This window comes from Carcharhinus amblyrhynchos, chromosome 27 (genome assembly GCF_965287045.1).
Source record: "Carcharhinus amblyrhynchos chromosome 27, sCarAmb.v2.hapA, whole genome shotgun sequence".
NCBI classification, from domain to species: Eukaryota; Metazoa; Chordata; class Chondrichthyes; order Carcharhiniformes; family Carcharhinidae; genus Carcharhinus; species Carcharhinus amblyrhynchos.
The window spans coordinates 14,042,835-14,064,871 of NC_137350.1; the positions used below are offsets into that span (position 1 = coordinate 14,042,835).

The 22,037-nt window shown below is 40.9% G+C and overlaps 1 protein-coding gene and 1 long non-coding RNA gene across 3 annotated transcripts in view; one reads left to right on the forward strand and one right to left on the reverse strand.

Annotated features, from left to right (window-relative positions):
- eftud2 (elongation factor Tu GTP binding domain containing 2) overlaps nucleotides 1-22,037 on the reverse strand; it is a 112,131-nt gene that overhangs the window by 34,383 nt on the left and 55,711 nt on the right. The window contains exons 1-8 of one of the 2 annotated variants that reach the window (XM_080213418.1): nucleotides 15,021-15,129; nucleotides 10,636-10,744; nucleotides 4,988-5,147; nucleotides 3,762-3,840; nucleotides 2,794-2,869; nucleotides 2,467-2,532; nucleotides 1,358-1,393; nucleotides 1,177-1,267 (exon numbers count right to left, since the gene is read on the reverse strand). In XM_080213418.1, coding sequence (XP_080069544.1) covers nucleotides 1,177-1,267; nucleotides 1,358-1,393; nucleotides 2,467-2,532; nucleotides 2,794-2,869; nucleotides 3,762-3,840; nucleotides 4,988-5,147; nucleotides 10,636-10,734 — 607 coding nt within the window. In that variant the 5' untranslated portion in view covers nucleotides 10,735-10,744; nucleotides 15,021-15,129. Of the gene's footprint in view, nucleotides 1-1,176; nucleotides 1,268-1,357; nucleotides 1,394-2,466; nucleotides 2,533-2,793; nucleotides 2,870-3,761; nucleotides 3,841-4,987; nucleotides 5,148-10,635; nucleotides 10,745-15,020; nucleotides 15,130-22,037 lie in introns of those variants that run through there. The other variant, XM_080213419.1, reaches the window with a different exon arrangement.
- LOC145359060 (uncharacterized) overlaps nucleotides 15,171-22,037 on the forward strand; it is an 84,767-nt gene continuing 77,900 nt past the window's right edge. The window contains exon 1 of the long non-coding RNA XR_013889544.1: nucleotides 15,171-15,252. This is a non-coding gene — a long non-coding RNA (uncharacterized LOC145359060). The remainder of the gene's footprint in view (nucleotides 15,253-22,037) is intronic.

Genomic DNA, 22,037 nt, shown 5'->3' on the forward strand with positions numbered 1-22,037 from the left:
TAGGAATAACAGCAAAATAGACTATTATTTAAATGGTAAAAAATTGCAGTATGCTGCTGTGCAGAGGGACCTGGGTGTCATGGAATCATATAACGTATGGCATGGGGACAGGCACTATGGCCCAAACTGGTCCATGCTGACCAAAAAGCATACCCCCATTTGCTTGCATTTGGCCCATATCCCTGTATGACTCACAAAATATTGGTTGGCAGGTGTAGCAGGTAATTAAGAAGGCAAATAGAATTTTGTCCTTCATTGCTAAAGGGACGGAGTTTAAAACAGGGAGGTTATGTTGCAGCCGTGTAAAGTGCTCGTGAGGCCACACCTGGAGTGCCGTGTCCAATTTTGGTCTCCTTGCTTGAGAAAGGACATACTGGCACTGGAGGAGGTGAAGAGAAGATTCAATAGGTTGATTCCAGAGTTGAAAGGATTGGCTTATGAGGATAGACTGAGTAGACTGGGACTATATTTGTTGGAATTTAGAAGAATGAAGGAAGTGGGGTCTTATAGAAACATATAGAGTTATGAAGGGAATATATAAGATAGAAGCCGAGAGGCTGTTTCCACTGGCGGATGAAACCAGAACTAGGGGGCATAGCCACAAAATAAGGGACAGCAGATTGAAGACTGAGTTGAGGAAAACTTCTTCATTCAAAGGGTTGTGAATTTGTGGAATTCCCTGCCCAGTGAAGTAGTTGAGTCTACCTAGTTGAATGTTTTTAAGGCAAAGATACATTAAGAATTAAGGGTTATGGTGAATGGACGGGTAAGTGGAGCTGAGTCCACAAAAAGATCAGCCATAATCTTTTCGAATGGCGCAGCAGGCTCGAGGGTCCAGATGGCCTACTGCTCCTAGTATTTATGCTGTTGAATAATTGGACTGAAATCACACTTGGTGGCTATCCAGCACAGTCTCACATGAAACTTCTCCATTTTTTCAAGATATTGGAACCCATCTGAGTGAGGTACCTGATATTCTTGTGGTTTCTACTATATTCTTTTGTGTGTTTTTCACACCATGGTTGAATCAACATCATTACTGGGAATTTAGACACTTTGATTCAAGAAAACTGCTCTATGAAAACTATTTGCTATCCGCATCACCTCATGAGCTCAGCAATGTAGCCTGTGGTGTAACAATCTACTAAACATTTGACATGAATTCGTAGCACACACCTGGAGTATCTATGATGTTGAAGAGATAGGATTTGCCCTTGGAATCTGGAAGGACCATTGTGACTGGTGTACTCTTTATACCTACTCCTCTCTGGAAAAAATAATTACAGAAATTATTCAACAGAATGTCAAAAAGTTCCATTAAATTAGTTAAAATGAAAAGCAGCAGTTTTAAACTCACCTCCTGTTCTGTAAAAAGTATGTCAGTGTAACGGAGCTGTAATCAAACAAAATACAACTTAAGATCACCCATGACCTTAATGAATAGTGAAACAGGATTAAACGGCAAAATGGCCTATTCCTGCTCTTATTTGTTATGTTCTTTTGAGTAATGCTCCTAGTGATGCAATAATTTGGTGGCACAAAACATAAGTTACATCAGAGCTTCAATATTCAGGGTAGTTTGCTATAAATTCTATCACAATCCCTAACAAATATATTAAGATTTCTATACATTTGACCCTACTCCATTCTCCTAACTCTTCAGTAGGCATGCTGTTCTCTAAAGCTATTGACATAGCTGCACTGTGTTTAAATTCTCTCCACATTATGCTACACTATTGATATGCTGTCCTCCCACCATTTTCTCAATCAGCACATTCAACAATTGATGCCAATTCTCTGGTTACTATTTTCATCTAGGCATTACTTTCATCTAAGCCTTTGGGATGGAGTTTGGAATTAAGGGTTATGGGGAGAAAGTGGAACCGGGAAAGTGGAACCACTTCAGATCAGCCATGATCTTATTGAATGGCGGGGCAGGCTTTAAGGGCTAGATGGCTTACTCCTGCTTCTATTTCTTATGTTCTTATGAATTTGACATGCCTAACAACATAGGAAATATCTGGCTTTGGAGTTAATCTGTCCAGCATAATAATCTGAGACTGAGACAAATCAAGAAATTTTATACATCAAAATAGATCTCTAACATTTCAAGACACCAATGCATTAATATTCATTTTGAACCAGTTTTTTTAAAGTTCCACCAATGTCAGTAAAATTAGGCAGAAGAAAGTATGATTCCAAACGGAACCAGAGGAGCAAGTAGCCAACAATTGATCAATAAAACAAATGTTGAACTTTAACTAAATACTATAATTTTGGTTTAGTTGTTCTTAATATTTAAGTCAAATGTAAGTTCAGGTTTTGAAGAGCTAAAAAGCACTAAATAATATTGCTTATCTGCTGAGTAAGAAAATTGGTGCAAATACAGTCAGGACTGATACAATTACCAATGAGGTTTTCCAGATAAATGTGTAATTTTAACAAAATAGTTGCTAAACTGCTTACATCTCTGTCATCCTTTTTACGAATCTCTGGGTGAGTCTGTTCAATTAAGCAGTCAACAAAATTTGTCTGAAAGAATAATAAGTGTAAAATGTTGATTACATTTCACGTACAATGTTCACTTCTCTAATTTATTACACATTACAACCAAAGTGACAAATTCCACATTTACTGAGTACATTACAAAAGTAGTATTTCATGGGCCAGCAACAATCATAAAAACACAAATAAATAACACGTTGTAGTTGTTGATTTTTAATCCTCCAATGCAGTTAAAGTTCAAACCATACTATGCAATTGACACAATACCTTCAAGTATCTGTTACATACCTTCCCATGATGCAAATGCCCACAGAGGGTAATGTTCCGAATCAGCTCAGAATTGTCCATCAAATCTGCAAGGAATCTGAGATTTTTAAAAAACATGAGAGACAAATCATGCAAGTAGTATTTATACTTTCACTTTAGGGATAATTAAACTTGGAATTCTGTGCCAAAAACATATTCAATCATATCATAGGTGACCGCAATTTGCTTTGATTCAAAACAATATTTGGTTAGCATATCATCAGTGGTTTATGCTCCAAGGACTTGCTCACAGTGAATAAAAGGCCTTGCTCACAGTTAACAAAAAACCTTTTTCAGTGGACTGGGCACCTTTCACCTCAACCACCCCAAGCTTAAATGTAGTTATAATGTGCAGGTAACAAGATTGAATAGGTGTATGAATATGTATTGTAATTTCCAATGGGCATGTGAGCATAACACTTAATTATCCCAAAACCAGGGCGGCACAGTTATTACCCAGGGACCCGCATTTGATTTCTGGTTTGGGTCACTGTCTGCGCAGAGTCTGCACATTCCCCACACACCCCCCTGCCGCCGCCAAACGTCTGCACGGGTTGCCTTCTGGAGCTCTGGTTTCCTCCCATGGTCCAAAAGAGAGCTGGTTAGGTGCCATGGCCACGCCAAATTCTCTCTCATTATATCCGAATAGGCACTGGAGTATGGCGACTACGGAATTTTTACAGCAACTTCTTTGCAGTGTTAACGTAAGCCTACTTTTGACACTAAGAAATAAATTTAAAATGGCAATATTGGTTGAAGAGGCTTGATGGTTGGTGGAAAATTTCAGTCCTACAGCACGGGTATTTTCTGGGCTTTCATTATGAGATACCATTAACGCACAACAGACAAATATTCTGTCTGAAGCTGCATTAAATCTAACCCAAATGTACTCAATGCTGGTACTCTGTTTTAAAATCACTTTCTAGGGTACTACGTAACTATTCACTTACTCCATATCATATACTGTTTCTGGTAACTCCTGTTCCATCAAAGTAAACTTCTTTTTCTTGACAGGTTTAATGATAGGTTCTGAAAGTTGAAAAACCTTGATTACAAAACAGCAACAAGCATCAATAAAGGTACTTCAATCAGCAAAGTCACTAAATATCTGCCTAAATAGGCCGATTAATAATTTTACTTCATAATATTTTATATGAATACATATCATGGGAATAAGAGTGATACAATCAAAGAAAATAGCATATTTGCTTCAATTTAAGTTAATCCAAAGTATTCTCAACCATCTCCCTTGTGTTCGATTACCATTATGTTGCTTCTCCAGCCAACCTATAACCTAACCTGATGATCTACCTTATAACTTCCATGTGCGTAATACGTTAGTAGATCAAATTATTATTGTTGCTTCACATACAACAAGACTCAGGGAATTTCCCTCGCATGCAATATTTAGTGGATCATTTTATTACTGTTTCTTCACCTGCAAGACTAAGGAATGAACAGTTTTATAAAATCGTTGCCTCTAGTTTATTAAAATGTTTTAAATGTCAACAAATGCTGCAGCAAGCCTGTGAATATGAATAGTCTGTGCGATTATTGACATAGAGCAAACTCAGAATGTGGGTGGTTAATCTGGTTAGTGGAACTATAGTAAATATTAAATTCCAGTTCCAGTGAAATGCCCAGAAATTGCCATCCTTTATCCATCTGCGAAAACTATTTATAAGAGTAAGGCATTCATTATTTTGTATTAAAATTTATTCACTTTTTTAAAATATTGACATTTAGCGCGAGGCCAACTGTTTCCTACTGAAATGAATGTTATTAATTGAGCAAAACATTAACCAAAGATTTGTGAACATCAACATATTACATGTAAAGTGGTCAAATTCATGGTCAGCACACTGTAAGCAATCTACATATGATATGCATTTTTAAGGCCATGCATTTTAAGGCACTTAAAGCCCCAGATTATGTCTACTTTTTCATAGGAAAGTCGTTAGCCTTTATGTTTAAATTGACAAAATAAAGTAAAAATTAAAGATTGAAAAGGAATTTTTGAAAAGCGAACTAAAAACCCTAAAAGAAGTAGGGAGGGAAGAAGCAGCTGAAGAACAATTAAAATTAAGTGTAACGCAGTGGAATTTAGAGGACCACAACCCAAAATTCCTGCATATCACATGATTTCGTTTTCATTATTTCAATTATTTCACTTTACCAGTAAGTGGCTGAGTATCTTCCTCTTGGACAATTGTCTCTACCTCAGGCCCATACACTTCCTCTGCTGTGGGGTAATATTTCTTATCCTCGTGCAACACCACCTCCATTCCAACATGATCATCATCCTGATCTCCAGCTTCTTCATCTTCATCCTCCTCCTAATAGTCAAATACAAAAGCATTTTTAAAACAATTCTCCGAACATTGATATAGCTCCTTTGAAATATTTCCTTATTCCATTGTATGGTTACAAATGACGTTTGTAAGAATGTTGTGGCTCAGAACAGTCCCTTTTATTTAGGGTAAGGTGAAGGAATAAAAGGGTTTCATGCAGCCTTTTCTGAATTCTGTTCACCTAGAACATTAGTGGCTTGGTTGCTTGAGATTAAGGGGAGGGGAAGAGGTGGAGCTAGGTTGTGTTACTGGAAAGAAGGTGCAAGATATTTACAGCTGCAAGCAATGACTTGAGAAGATGGTGGATAGACTATTAATCTACAAGTCCAAGGGAAGTGTTAGGAACTGTCAGATTTTGTAAACTGATATATTTAATTGTCTATTTAATTTCATGATAGAATGGATTTGAGAATTGAGAAGATAACTAATTAGCATTTCTTGCTGATTACAAGACCCATGTGGTTCACAATAACAGGAAAATGCACTTTGAAAAGGTGAGTTACTGGTTTTCTTAAAATATCACTGAAACACAGACAGGTCAGTCTACAAAAATCCTAGAGTGAGTGCTCATGTGAGAGACCGCACAAGGGAGCATTTGAGAGATAGAGGCAGTAAGTCTCTATTGTTCACCTTGCAGGATGTGATGGGATCTCACTCTTGCATTGAAGATTGCAAAGGTTTAAATGAAGCTGGAAGATTCACCTAGCTATTTCTCAAGGGGGGGGTCTGCTTTTAAAGTCAGTTTGGGGAGTAGAAATTATTTCGTTAGAAAGTGATTTTAGAGCTTAGAATAACTTTGGACTGGTTCCTGAAAAATAAATGGCCACTTAAGGGATAATGCACAACCATGGCAGGGAGATTTTCAAACATTGCAAAGACTTTTTTTTTTCTGTTGTTGAGTTGTAGTTTCCCGTAGTTGTAGAATACAAGTTGTCTACTGAAATTGTGTTCAGTCAATGTTGCATTTAGATTGCTTGTTACAGTAAAAGACTTAAAACTTGAAATCATATCAGGATCCTTCCAGTCATTCACCACAAGTTTGAATTGTTATTGGTCTCTACTAGGTCGTAACAATATGAGTAGGGGAAGTGCAATTTGAAAACTGCTTTGCATGGATATTGTACTCTATGTTTCAAAGAGTAATGGTATAAATCAAGGTATTATTGGATAAAAGATCTCATCCAGTCATGTGTACTCTGCTTGGCTCATTGTCTGCTAATGTTTCACTCCAAGCTTTTTTTTGGCAGTTTTTGTTAGAGATGGTCTGCCACTGCCTTCCACTCCAGAGCCCAAGTCAACATCAACCAGAAATGGAACAGAGCCCGTGCTACTGACATTTCTCTGAACCACACACTAAGCCATCTAGCCAACTGAGCTAAAGCAGCCTCCGATGGGTAAGATTAGTACTGTTGAGTGCATCTTCATTTTATTAGTTCAGATTTGACAGTGGCAATGATGGCAAAAGCTATCACCATTTGAAGTCATTACTTCACTGAAAGTTACAATAACTTCAGGAATCTGCACATGCACAGAACAGCACAGAAATCCAGAAGTTGCTGTCAGTGATTCTCTGTACCTTCAGAGGCAGCACTTTTCAGAGACCCCCTCCCAGATCACAATCAACTTAACAGACGCGAATTTCCACTATCTTCAATTCTATCATTGTTCCGTTTTAAAAATCCTTGAAAAGAATACAACTCGTTGAGCAACTGGGTTTTTAATGGCGTATTAACTTCATATCTGCTAATTATCCTCATCCTTCCTGAAAAGATGATTATATATTTGTGGAATGTCAAATTTCTCCACAATAGAAAAATCCACATGTTAAAAAAAAACTTATTTAAAAGTATATCAATATTTTAGCTTCTACCTTTATCCAATCAGTTATTGTGCAATCTGAAAATGTAAATTAAAATCCAAGGATATCAAGCGCTTTTAATTTCCTGGTTTTCTCTTTGTGAATACTTTACTATGAGTAGTTGCTAAACTCACTATTGCTGCACACCCAAGATATCCCTTAACTCAATACCAGATTTAAATGCCATCAGGATGAAGGAAAGTCATGCCACAGAGATCACTATGTCTTTGTGGGAAACTTTCTACGGGAGTCAAATTTCAAAATCCACGTATGATGCACAATCAACCAAAACATGAAACATGAAAAAGACTTTTGAATGGACCTACCTTGCATTAAGTTGATCTTTCTCTACACCCCAGCTATGACTGTAACACTACATTCTGCACTCTCTTGTTTCCTTCTTTATGAGCAATATGCTTTGTCTGCATAACGCGTAAGAAACAATACTTTTCATTGTATGTTAATACATGGGCCAATAATGAATTAAATCAAAAACATCAATATGAAAATCATGTGAGGCTGGGAATTATGGTTGAGTGACTTACCTCCTGACTTCCTAAAGCCTGTCCTCTATTTACAATTCACAAGTCAAGAATGTATTAGAGTAATCTCCACTTGTCTGGATAAGTGCCACTCCAACAATACTCAAGAAGCTTGACACAGTGTAGGACAAAGCAGCCTGGTTGACTGGCACCCTATCCACCACCTTTAACATTCACTCTCTCCATCATCAGTGCACAATGGCGGCAAAGCGTACTATCTACAAGATGCACTGCAACACTCCAAAGATCCTTCGACAACACCTTCCAAATCCGGGACCACAGCAAGGGCAGCAGATACATGAGAACACCACCACCTAATTTCCAAGTCACACACCATCCTGACTTGGAACTATATCACCATTCCTTCATTATGGCTGGATTGAAATGCTAAAATTTCCTCCCCAACATCACTGTTGATGCACCTGCACCAGACGGACTGCAGCGGTTTATGGTGGTGGCTCAGCACCGCCCTCTCAAGGGATGTGCAGTAATTGTTGGCCTAGTCAGCCATGCCCACATCACCTGAAGAAATATAGAAAAAAATCCTGCAAAGGGAGTTCCAGAAGCTAACATTAAGATTTTCTTGTACTTCTGTTAAACATCTTCAGTCCATTGAAACAGTAATGAAGAGCCTCCCTTTCTTTTTAGGAATAGTAAAATTAGTCTGCATTCAATTTTCTTACATCAATCAACTGTTTGGTCAGAATTTTGGAACAGGTCTGAAGCTATGGTAACAGGATTGCATCTCAACATCTATCTTCTTTTGACTTTAGAGCTTTTAATTCGTTGACTATTAGAATCAAATGACAGGGTCATACATTGTCTTTAAAGCTATTCTCTGCAGACAAAAATTAGCATTCAACCATTCATAACTAGCTTTCTCAAGTCGGACAGTCAAAGACTGAGGTGCGGGGAAGGACATTAGTCATACCACTGACAGGAGCAGAAGAGGAGAGGAATGGAGGTTAGGATAAGCCAGCAGCCCTAAAATTGCACTGGACTCACATCAATAGCAAGAAAATGCACAGATAATCAAAAATTACAAATAAAAGAGATAAAGGGGAAAATACAGCAACAGGAAAATATATTCTTGCAGGAAACGCAATGCATCATGACAAGTTCAAAATGGCATTGGCCAACTTGGCTTTAATGTTTTTGTTTTTAAGTGAATTTGATTAATGTATGAATAACTTACAACATGAATACAACACGTTCTACAGTGATAATATAATGAATAAAATTGCTCACTTGCAGTGGGCTTAATTTTCTGAAAATTGTGCAAACCCGCTAACTATAAGATACAATTAGCAGGTTGCTGACCCATTCACCAACCCCCCTGCCATGTAGTGTGCCCCTCAGTGGGAATTGCACTGGGTGGGTCTTGGTGCTCATAATCACCAGTGTGGACCTGATGTGCTGGACCCCGAGGATCCAGGGGAGGACTGCCTACCCGTCAGAAAAGAGGCATTCTTCCCCTCCCCCACCACTTGCCTCAGACCCCAAGCAGAGACACAAATTGCCCTGGGCTTACCTTTTTAATCCCACCTCCTCCCCCTCCTTCCCCCCTCAAGCCCACACAACCCTTTCCCATCAGGCTTACCCATCTTCCTCAAGCCTTCACTCCCTTCCCCTCAGGCCCACCCTCTCCTTTCTTTCTCAGTTCCATCTACTCCCTCAGACACCCACCCTTCTTGCCCACTCAGCAGCAGCCCCCCCACCCCCAAAACCAGGTCTCAGGGCCCCCTCAGAACCTCCCCCCCGTCCCTTCCCGTTCAGCCCTCTCCCTCCCTTACCCTCCCTCTCTTCTCTCTCATGCACCCCCTGCCTTCCCTGCAAGGCCCACCCCTCCTTTCCCCTGCAGGCCCACCCTTTCCACTTCAGCAACATCCCCCCAGCATGGGCACAAAGCCTGAAAAACAAGTGCACCAGAAAAATATTTGTCCGATTATTCCAAAAGAGGCTACAAATCAGTTGAGCAGATATCCTCTTGACAAAAGCAGGTGCTACCTCTCCCTAATGGCATAGAGTCACACCTACTGTAGGCTTATGTTTGGAATTCTTTCCCTACAATAGTACTGTGCAGGATTCTAAGAATTGATAATGCTCCAATTACTGTGTGTGAAAAACAGACAATCAACAAGAACACTGCTGAGTTAATCAAAGAACTATAACTTGTCAGTGGCTGTCAGTGATACTACAGGATGGAGCATGTGGTTTTGCCTTAAATCACATTTTTTTCCTAGCAATCCAACTTGAAAATCATGGACTTAGTCATCATATTATATTTTAACAATCTTTCTTATTTTAAGTCTGCACAAGCTCCGGCATTATTCATTGTATTTGGCAAGGTCAGTAGCAAAGGAATCTGACAAGAGTTGGAACAGAACAGATGGCCCATCATTTACCACTCTTCACTATGGACACACGTCACTGAGTTATCATGATGTTCCTGGGGGCCATACATTCATTTTGCAACCTTGAGCAGACTGTTCCTCATCCTTTTACTACTCACATCAGTGTCCTTGTTGGTACATACGTAAAAGCCGAAGTTGGTTTGATTCCAGTTAAATAGCTTAATCAAGCATGATTTAACACTCAATGCAAAAACCATTTTCAATTAACCAGATTTTCTGACAGCTATTTAAACCAAGTCAGGGAAAAATTACATTCGCGTGTAAGTCGATTTTACCCATATTACTGTTGCAAAGGATCAGAATTCGGAATATTTATGGAAGTATTCTAAGGAATTTGGATCAATTATAATGCTTACACCATGAAAAAGTTATGTGAATGTTATATAAATCACATATCCTCAATTCATAGATTGAGAAGGAATGATATCTGTGGTGAAAATTCAGCAGCAATTTCACTCAACTGGCAAGACACGAATTAAGTACAATAAACTAGATTTTAATTTACCAGATACTTCCTGTAAAAACATGTTGATTCGAAAACAAAATGAGGCAAAGTCTATCTGGAGAATAACTGACATTATTTGGATTTATCAAGATAAATCCTGAAGGTTTTTTGGGCCAAAGCCTAAAAACAAGAAGATATTGAACATTAACCTCACCTCGTCCACATCATCGTCTCTGACTAGTCCATCTTCCTCATCAGAATCCAATTCTGGCCCAATGTAGTTACCAAATTCATCATACAAGTCAGTATCCATGATGGGAATTCTGAAATGTAGAGACAAGTTAAATTTACATACCCAATATACAAATGCATCAAAACCTTTTATCATTTTAAGCTGCCAACTGAACATATGGAGTACAGAAGAAAGGATGTTATTCGACTTATCATATCTGTGCCAGTATGAGGATTGAAATATTTTGCAGGATTACAGCACACCAGTGTACAACATGGCCATCCGAAAATCTGTACTCCACGAGTTAAGATGGCATTAATGCAGTTTCAAGTGGATTAACTCCTCCACAAAACTACTAGGGAGAAGAATTTCAGAGAAACCCATAAAGTCCCCATGCACTATTATTCCACAATGTAATTTAAAAGGTTCTGATTGGTATTTTGTCCATATAATGTAAAGCAGATTCCACTATTTGAATTTCCCCAATAGTCTATAAATCCCACCTAAAACGTATGCTAACGGATTCAAAGCTACTGGTAACAGTCTGACAAAAGTGAAGAAACTTTTAGTTCTTGTAAATATTAACAAGAAAGTGTTCAACTGGCTGATGCAGATAGAGGCCTCTCCCTTCACTTCTAGGGTATAGACAGGCAGTCAGTATTTTTCTCAACATTTAGGTGCTAATAAGCATACACTCCTAAAGGTAGAATACTTTAGACCAATGTAATTTTACCAAGACCTATTCCAAGAAAACAAAACCTGAGGGAAACAAAATAGCAATACATGCAGCTTCTCAAAACAGACAGCATTATCTAAATGCTATATAATGTGTTTTTATATAGCACCATCAATCTAAGACAATGTCCCAAGGCACTTTGCAGAAGCGAGAGCAAACAATATTAGACACATAAAGAGAGTTATTAGACCAATTGTCCAAAATATGGGCAAAGAGGTAGGTTTTAACATACTAATAAACCTGGGTACATTTTCACAATTTGCCTTTTCAGACTTCCAGAATCGACAACTTGTTGTTTTACCCATAAGTGAAATGGATTTAAAGCAGTCAGAATTAAACTGGTACAAAAATTTAGCATTAATATACTCTGTATTTCATAGAATCATACAGCACAGGAGGCAGCGATTAGACCCATTGTGCTTATGCCAGTTCTTTGGTAAAGTTATTATAGTAGCCCCAGTCTTCTATTTGCTTCCTTCAAATATTTATCCAATCCATTTTTGTTACTATTAAATCTACTTCCACCCCTCTTTCAGGCAATGCAATCCAGCTGACAACTTGCTGTTTAATTTTGTGTTTCCTCAGGTCACCTTGCTCTTGTAAAGCAGACCTCTATAAATAAAGCCAAAGATCTAATGCTTTTTTAAACAGCCTTCATAACTTGTCCTGCCATCTTCAAAGATTTGTATACGTATAACTCTCAGGTGTCTCTGTTCCTGCATCCCCCATTAACATTGTGCCAGTTAGCTCATATTGCCTCTCCTCATCCTTTCTATCCAGATGTACCACTTTATACTTCTCTGCATTAAATTTAATCTGTTGTGTGTTTACCATTTTACCAGTCTACGTTCTGCTAATGTCCAGTATTATTTCCAAATTATGTGTCATCAGCAAACTTTGAAATTATGGCACATATATCCAAGAGCTGATCATGAAGATATTTCAAAAAGAGCAGCAGTCCCACACAGCCCCTGAAGAACTTCACTGTATAGCAATCTTTTAAATGCCCCTTCCTTATTTTTATCCTATTTAATATTGCTACTACCCCCTCCTTTACTACTCCATTGGCAGCATGCTCTCTGGTGAAAGCAGATGTAAAATATTCTTTCAGTAGCTCAGGTATGCCCCCTGCCTCCACAAGATGATCTACTTTTTAATCCCTAATCAGGTTCATCCATTGTTGACTACACTTTCACAACTGACATGCTTCTCTGTTTTCATAGCCACTGCTCTATTATCACACGCTCTCTTTGCCCTTTCATAATTCCTCTGCAATTTAAGTATTTACCTTGTCATTAAAATGACCAGATAATGTCACCAAAGAAGGCCACAAGGATAGTTGCCAAGTTATTTGGTTGCATATGGTTATCATCCTCACTTTACAGCCAAAACATGCAGCATTTAATCACCAACAGAAATGTGAAAAATTCCAGCTTCTGCTTTGGATGTGTTGGTATAAGAGACAAACATTCATATACCAAAATATTTACAAAATGTGATTAACAGTGTAATATGAGCAGGTAATCTGTTTTTCTGATGTTGACTGAGCAACTGATAGTGGCCAGGACATCTGGGATAACTTCCTTGCTCTTCTTTCAATGGTGCCATGGGATGTTTTGCATCCACTGGAACAGGCAGATGGATCTTGGTTTAACATCTCATCTGAAAGCCAATGCCTGCCATGGTGCAGTGCTGTCGTCAGTCTTGATTGTCAATAGAGTAATCAAGACTGTCAGTCTTGATTTTTATGTGCTCAAGCCCAGAAGTGAGTTGAATGCAGAATCTTGTGGCTCAGAGGTGAAAGTGTGACTAACTGAACTCAGCTGACACTTCCAGAACTAATAAGTTATTAACTTTCTTAGCTTAACTAGAATAGGCAAAGCCTAGTTATAAGCAGGACATTGGACCCATCTCTCTCAGCTGGTGCCATGATCATGCGTGGATATCAGGTAGGATTTTTTAAAAGTTTTATGTAAAGCATTTTCAAACACAGTAGTTCAAATTTTGTAAAGAGTTTTAACCTGCATTTTTATGAATTAGATTCAATAAGACACCAATGAGATTTTATGGACCAACTCTCAATCTATTTTAATTTATATTTCAATGATTTTTATCCCAAATCTCTTAAGTCAAGAGTTTGCCTCCAGAAATTAATGGGAAAATACATTAAATAAAAACTGACAATACACACTAGGATCAATACTCAATGTTAAAACTTTTTAACATATGGGTGAGCTACAAATGAAGACAAATTCTTTTGTAATAATTCTGGAATACAAACTCAACAGGTATGCCAGCATCTGTGGTGAGCAGTGTGACCAACTGCCCATATTTTAAGGTATTGTCCTTTACTGTGACTGTCCCATGTCCCTCAAAAGACACCTGTTATACCCTATTTCTAGGGCAATGCACAGGAGACTGATCCTGGGAATCTGAGTTATTTGAACAGAACTGCAGGTAAGTGAGTCGAGCCACAGAGTTAATAACACTGCAAGATAAGTTATAAGTTTTAGTTGATTTTAAAGCCCCCTTCACTATTCCAGTGAACTCTTCCCCCAGCCCCCCAACAAAGAAAAACCAGAATACTTGAAAATAGTAACAGTCTGAACTGGAGTTCAAATTTAAAGCAAAAAAGACTAAAAACAAAACACAGTATGGACTAGTACTAGTCATTGCCTAAATTTGAATCTTTTTTCTGCTCCAATTATGATCTCAAAACACTTTCTCCGCACACCTCCCTTTCCCCATTTCTTGCTGAAAACCCTTCCCCTGGTTACTTCCTGCTGTTACTAGGGGGCATAACTAAGACTCATGGTGGGAGATAGAACATAGAACACTACAGCACAAACAGGCCCTTTGGCCCACGAGTTGCGCCGATCACATCAACACCTACCAATCCATAGACCTATCTATAACCCCCAATCCCATTAAATCCCATATACTCATCCAGAAGTCTTTTAAAAGACCCCAGCGAGTTCGCCTCCACCACCACTGACGGCAGCCGATTCCATTCACTCACCACCCTCTGAGTGAAAAACTTACCCCTAACATCACTTCTGTACTTGCCTCCCCGCACCTTAAATCTGTGTAGGAGGGATGTCCGTGGTAGATTCTTCACTCAGAGTGGTTGGGGTGTGGAATGCACTGTCTTCTGTGACAGTGGAGTCAGACACTTTAGGAACTTTCAAGAAGTTATTGGATAGGCACATAGAGCACACCAGAATGATTGATCTTGGGTTCAGACACGGCTCGGCACAACATCGAGGGCCAAAGGGCCTGTACTCTGCTGTACTGTTCCATGTTCATAATAGAATTGTGTTTGAAGGGCCCCTCGCTTTGGTTCATAAAGGTTGGCCATCCTGTTGGGGAGATAAACAGTGGTTAAACATTCAAGTCAAGAAAGTGATCAATTAGGGAAAAAGAGCTCCCCCTTTCTCTTCCTGACTTGACTGGCCTCCTCTGTGATTTCTGTTATGACTTCAGCAAAGCGTTTCCTTTCAAAAAAAAATAGAGAGAAATAAATCGGGATTGGCGGGAGGGACAACTTTCCTGATGTTCCAAGGAACAAGGAGGTTCAGGAGGGAGTTTAAAGGGAAGGTCTCCCGTCCCCCGCCAGCCCTCAGTTACTCACATTAACTCCGGCTTCACTCTCCTCGCTCAGCCCACCAAGCGCGACTGCATGGCAACGGCGCCGCTCACTCAGGAAGGACCCCGTCTCCAGTCTGTCCAGAGCAGCCGCCTGTCCCCCCAAGGCGGGAATCACACAGACACCTCCCCCCCCGCCCCCCGAAAACTACTGTCCCCTTACACTGAGAAACGTTAGTTATTCATTTATTTTCCCTCTTCAAGATCCACAGTGAAAGGTAGGAACGAACACACGCTGGCTGTCTTAGTTTACATTTCATGGCCAATGTGTAAGATTTATCTGGGCTTCCCTGCTTTTCCTTTTTCTATTTTTCAGTCTCACAGTAAGGCTGACATTAACACTGCAATGAAGTTACTGTGAAATTCCCTTGGTCGCCACACTCCGGTGCCTGTTCGGGTACACCAAGCGAGAATTTTTAGCACGGCCGATGCACCTAACCAGTACGTCTTTCAGACTGTAGGAGGAAACCGGAGCACCTGGAGGAAACCCACGCAGACACAGGGAGAACATGCAAACTTCCCATAGACAGTGACCCAGGCTGGGAATTGAACCCAGGTACCTGACGCCGTGAGGCAGCAGTACTAACCACTGTGCTACCAGGGCCCCCATTCTACACTAACAGATTTTAACATCTGCTGGCAGGCCAAATCTTTTCTCTCTTTAAAAAAAAGGTGGCAATTTTGAGTCTGCACTCTGCAGAAATGGTGGCACGTACTCAAAATCCAGCTAGTTTCCACATTCTCATCTCAGTCTTTCACTAGCAGAGTGGCGTGAAACATGCCATGGACTGCTGAATGCTCATTTTAATACATTAGCATATCATTAATGAGCATACTTTCCAGGACTGACCTCCCCTGCCCACCCCTTCCCCACGCACACACACACCCCAGATGGTCTGATTGTCACACCCATGCCATTTACAAGATGTCTACGTAAATGTGAACCTGGCACTTTCATCTCCAAGAGGGATTTCAGAGATGAGGCTCAGGCAGCCAGCACACTCCATGGGGAAGACTCAGGGGACACAGGTGAATTTAGCTCGAGGGATCACTTGCAGCATGTACTTTCATGACAGGGTACCTGTTGCTTTAGAGGGGTTATAAAGGTGGGTATTTAGAGAGCACTTCCCTTGTCGTTCCTGTCCAAATCACAGCTGAGGGAGTGCCCTTCCTTAGTGGGGGCTGGTAAGGGGAAGGATACAGCATTGTCATACAAAACAGTGATCTAGCTATACTAGTGCCACATGCCCACTAAGTGCCTACATTTTCTTAATCTTCCTTATCCTTCCTTTATGTTTAGGTATATCCCCAGGATTCCTAGCTGAGATTGAGGCGGCCTGCTGACTCCTATGCTCTTTTGCCTGAGATGACCATGGCAGGTGTCCCCTTGGCAGCCAGAACTGTGAGGGTACAGGTCTGCTTTCAGGCAGCACGGATGTTTAACTGCATCCCTCCTCGGTGTCAGGCATTGGAAGTGTGTCATTCAGTGGAAGGGGGTGCCAGATAGGTCAGACACATTCAAAATCACCTGGCTGAAGGGCCCCAGATTGTACTCCTGCCGATCCTCTTTTTTCCAGTTCTTGGGGGTCCTTGTGCTCCTCTATGGGATGGAAGGGCAACTGGAGAGAGATCCAGAAGCCCTGCTGTTCTCTGGCACTGGCACTCATGGATTCCCAACAGTGCCTGCATCATGCAGTTGAAGCCTTTCACCATGATGTGAACATCTGCCATATCCTGTACCAAGGTCTCCAACACCTCCATTAACTAAAGTGGGAGGACCATACCTGTGGCCTTTCCCCATTGAGTCTGTGATTAATTCATCCCTGAGCGCATTGCCCTGGACCTTGAAAAGTGCCATTCATTAACAGCTCTTAACATTGGTAGATCAAGTTTCACATAGACCAAAGAGTATCTTTCACCAAATTGCTGATCTCCAGCGGATGTTTTTCTCGGTTTGTGTCTCTTGGGACAGCCCATGGAGCGTGGAGTCCTGCGTTATGGACCTGGTCAGGATGAGTCTTGACAAAACAAATTGCATCTCATTCCAGATCTTCTAGTCAGGCAATGCTGCCAAAGTACAACTTCCCCAAACCAATTAGGCCCAAAGCAATGAGCATATGTGAGTCAAAGGATATACTGGCACTGGAGGAGGTGCAGAGGAGATTCACTGAGTTGATTCCAGAGTTGAGAGGGTAGGCTTATGAGGAGAGACTGAGTAGACTGGGGCTATATTCATTGGAATTCAGAAGAATGAGGGGCGATCTTATAGAAACATAAGATTATGAAGGGAATAGATAAGATAGAAGCAGGGAAGTTGTTTCCAGTGGCGGGTGACACTAGAAATAGGGGACATAGCCTCAAAATAAGGGGAAGCAGATTTAGGACTGAGTTGAGGAGGAACTTCTTCTCACAAAGGATTGTGAATCAGTGGAATTCCCTGCCCAGTGAATCAGTTGAAGCTACTTCATTAAATGTTTTTAAGGCAAGGATAGATAAATTTTTGAACAGTAAAGGAATTAAGGGTTATGATGAGCAGGCAGATAAGTGGAACTGAGTCCACAAAAAGATCAGCCATGATCTTATTGAACAGTGGAGCAGGCTCGAGGGGCCAGATGGCCTGCTCCTCCTCCTAGTTCTTATGTTCTTATACAGGATCACAGAGATCCATTTGGGAAACAGAATTTAGGGAGACTGTTGGATATCATCAATAAAGACTCAGACACCATTAAATACTTTTGAGATGCTGCATGTTAAGATGCTTTTGTAATAATCAAAACTGTGGAAATGTAAAATCTACTTGATCGCAAATTCTATTCCACTCATTTAATCTCATGAGCAGAGGTTCTCTCTGAGCTTCAAAATATAACTATTAAAAATGATAGGGCAGAAAGATAAATCAATTGAATTCTGAGAATGCTCCTCAGACTTTCTAAACAGCCAGAAAACAAATTCATCAAAGTCCGTTTGAACTCATTCTTCCAGAATAGTAATAAATGGTTTTACACAAAAGCAGACAATTATCTGGCAACCAGTTCTTACTGTTGAATAACTTTTTGGATAATGAAGTACTTAATGACAGTCTTTCGTGGAATTGAGACTGTGCTTTCTGTTACATTGGCCTGGAATATCTGTCAATAGTGTGTAGTGTTAACTCTCTGTATCATCCACATGTTATGGCTTCCATTGTGTGCATGTGCCCATGTCTGTGTGGATTGTGTATCAGAGTCATGAAGGATAGTTCTTGGTGCCCAGTTGCCTCCCTCTTTTGTTGTGACAGCGAAATGCAGATGCATTTTGGATTGCATCATTATTGCAGCCTGGATACCAAGGCATGATATACTGCGTTTGGCTGCACACCAGCTGGGCACTGAAGTGGAATTCCTTCCATTGCAGTACATCTGAGAGTTGATGCACAGCACAAACAGAATAATTTGTGTGCAGTCAGTGTCTCCCTGCACTATTGAGAAGCCAACAATCCTCACAAAACTGTTCCACCTGCCCTGTGGCAGGACAGAAGAAAAATGTTCAGCTTGGTGCAGCCAGTAATAAAACCTCAACGATGTTGCAATTAAATGGTGGAATAGGCTTGAGGGGCTGAATGGTGTATTTCTATTTCTAGTCACCTTCAGAAGGTTCCTATTTATAGGTCTCCAATAAAAAAAAATATAAAAACCATAAAACGATAGACATCAGGAAATGAGAAAAGGCCAGTTTGTTCTATCTGCTTCTGCAAGTCATATAATATCTACTTGATCATGGACTCAACTCCACTCATTTAATCTCTGAGCAGTGTTCCTGTCTGAGCTTCAGAATTTACTATCTACCCTTGGACACATGACTTTGCACAAGCACCATATTTCCATGACCTGTGCAGCTCAGGCACCATCAAATATCAACTTCAGTAATGGGTTAAAAGCAAAAAGAAGATTACAGCACAGGAACAGGCCCTTCGGCCCTCCAAGCCTGCACAGACCATGCTGCCTGACTGAACTAAACCACCGCCGCCCCCCCCCCCAAAACCCTTCTGGGGACCATATGCCTCTATTCCTATCCTATTCATGTATTTGTCAGGACACTCCCTTAAAGTCGCTACCATATCCGCTTCTACTATCTCCAACAGCAACAAGTTCCAGGCATCCATTACTCTGTGTAAAAGATCTGCCTCATCTGCCTTTAAACCTTGTCCCACAACCCTACACATTAGTCCCCTCCAAATACATGTCCAACTGCCTTATTGACTAATCCCTCCTCAGACAGAACAAAATAAAATACTGGTGCTTAGCTTCATCGAGAGATTAAATTGGATCATTTAAGGCATAATGGAGCAAGAGAAATTCGGGGACAATTATATTCATTGAAATACATTAATAATGGACTTGTTCCTAAATGGCTCATTGCAACAAATGAACACAGCTCTATTTATTTCTATATACTTAAAATATTTTACTTCTGACACAGTTCTCAACTTTGCAATTATAGCAAATCATGTGACTGTGCTGGGCATTAGAATGGAGCTTTTTATAATATTTTATTACATGTTCCGTCATGTGCTTCTGCAGACTAACAATGGGAATGTAAGAAGGCAATAAAATCTTATCACGTACAAGCGGAATGCAATCTACACACTCGGAGAAGTATAAAGTATAAAATGATAGTCCTATCATTCATCAAACAACAACTTTATGTCAAAAGAGGAAAGCCTGTGACAAAGTACACAGCTGTAAATTCAATGAAAACACTCAATTGTAACATAAATCAAGAAATTATCTCCATTGATTTTTGTCATTATTAATCAAGGTCATATTTAATCAAGGTCTATGTTATTTGCTCCATGTAGTGTTCCACTGGGAGGAATATGAATCACAAGCAACATATTTAGATAAAAAATGATACAGGTGGATTCTACAATGGGTGAAGTGAAAATTATTCCTTGCATATTTAAGAATTTTTGTTCTGGTTGTTTCCCAACATGGTGCCCAATTTCCCAATTCAACAACAGAAGGTCCATCTGCTACCTGGCTCCTGAAGGGTTACACAGATCAAAATGTAAGAACATAAGAACATAAGAAATAGGAGCAGGAGTAGGCCATCTAGCCCTTCGAGCCTGCCCCGCCATTCAATAAGATCATGGCTGATCTGTTGTAGCTCAGTTCCACTTTCCCGCCCTCTCCCCATAACCCTTAATCCCCTCTCTTATCAAGAACCCATCAACCCGCTTCTTAAAAATATTTAGCGAGGCAGCCTCCACCACTTCAACGGGCAGAGAATTCCAGAGATTCACCACCCTTTGAGTGAAGAAGTTCCTCCTCAACTCCGTTCTAAACCGCCTCCCCTTTATCTTGAGGCTGTGCCCCCTAGTCCTACTGTCTTTTTTGAGCGGGAAGAGTCTCTCCACCTCTATCCTATCCATCCCATTCATCATCTTATACGTCTCAATGAGATCTCCCCTCATTCTTCTAAACTCTAACGAGTACAAGCCTAGTTTATTCAGCCTCTCCTCATAGCTCAATCCCCTCAACTCCGGTATCAGCCTAGTAAACCTCCTCTGCACTCCCTCCAGGGCCAAAATATCCTTGCGCAGGTGCGGCGCCCAAAACTGCACACAGTACTCCAGCTGCGGCCTCACCAATGCCCTATACAGCTGCAGCAAGACCTCCCTACTTTTATATTCAATCCCCCTCGCTATGAAGGCCAGCATCCCATTCGCCTTCCTGACCACCTGCTGCACCTGCAAGCTGGGTTTTTGCGACTCATGCACAAGGACCCCGAGGTCCCTCTGCACCGTCGCCTGCTGCAGTTTTTCGCCACGTAAGTAATAGTCCTTCCTACCATTCTTCCTACCAAAGTGGACCACCTCACACTTGCCAACATTAAATTCCATTTGCCATTTCCTGGCCCATTCGCCCAGCCTATCTAGATCCTTCTGCAGACTCTCCACACCCTCCGCACAATTTGCCTTTCCCCCAATCTTGGTGTCATCAGCAAATTTCGACACCCTGCACTCGGTTCCCTCCTCCAGATCATCTATATAAATGGTAAATAGCTGAGGCTCCAGCACCGACCCCTGGGGCACCCCACTAGTCACCAACCGCCAATCCGAATAGCACCCATTGACCCCCACTCTCTGCCTCCTATTTGACAACCAATCCTCTATCCACGCTAACACCCTACCCCCAACTCCATGTCCCCTGACCTTCTGCAATAACCTCTTGTGAGGTACCTTGTCAAACGCCTTCTGAAAATCCAGAAAGACCACATCCACCGGCTCTCCTCTATCCACTGCCCTAGACACATCCTCATAGAACTCCAGTAAATTTGTCAGACACGACTTCCCTTTAATGAAACCGTGTTGCATCCGCCCTATCAAGCAATTCCCTTCAAGATGCCTCGCAATTTCCTCCTTAATGACGGATTCTAACATTTTACCTACCACAGATGTTAAACTAACCGGCCTATAATTCCCCGCCTTTTGCCTGGCACCCTTCTTAAACAACGGCGTAACATTAGCCGTTTTCCAATCTTCCGGCACTTCCCCGGAATCCAGCGACGTCTGGAAAATAACCACCAAGGCATCCACTATCACCTCCGCCATTTCTTTCAGAACCCTCGGATGCATTCCATCCGGTCCTGGGGACTTGTCCACAATCAGCCCCTCCAGTCTGTCGAGCACCACCTCTCTAGTAACAGTAATGTCATTATAGATGAAGTTCTCTTCTTTACCTAAAGATCTGAGGCAGAAAATGATGTAAGGTGATGATAATCAGGTCAAGTGAAGTTAGCACTGCTGCCTCACAGCGCCAGGGATCTGGGTTCGATTCATGGCTTGGGCCACTGTCTATGTGAAGTCTGCACATTCTCCCAGTGTCTGCTTGGGTTTCTTCCCACAGTCCAAAAGAAGTGCTGGCTAGATGCATTGGCCATGCTAAATTCTCCCTCAGTATACCTGAACAGGCACTGGAATGTGGCGACTAGGGGATTTTCACAGTAACTTCATTGCAGTGTT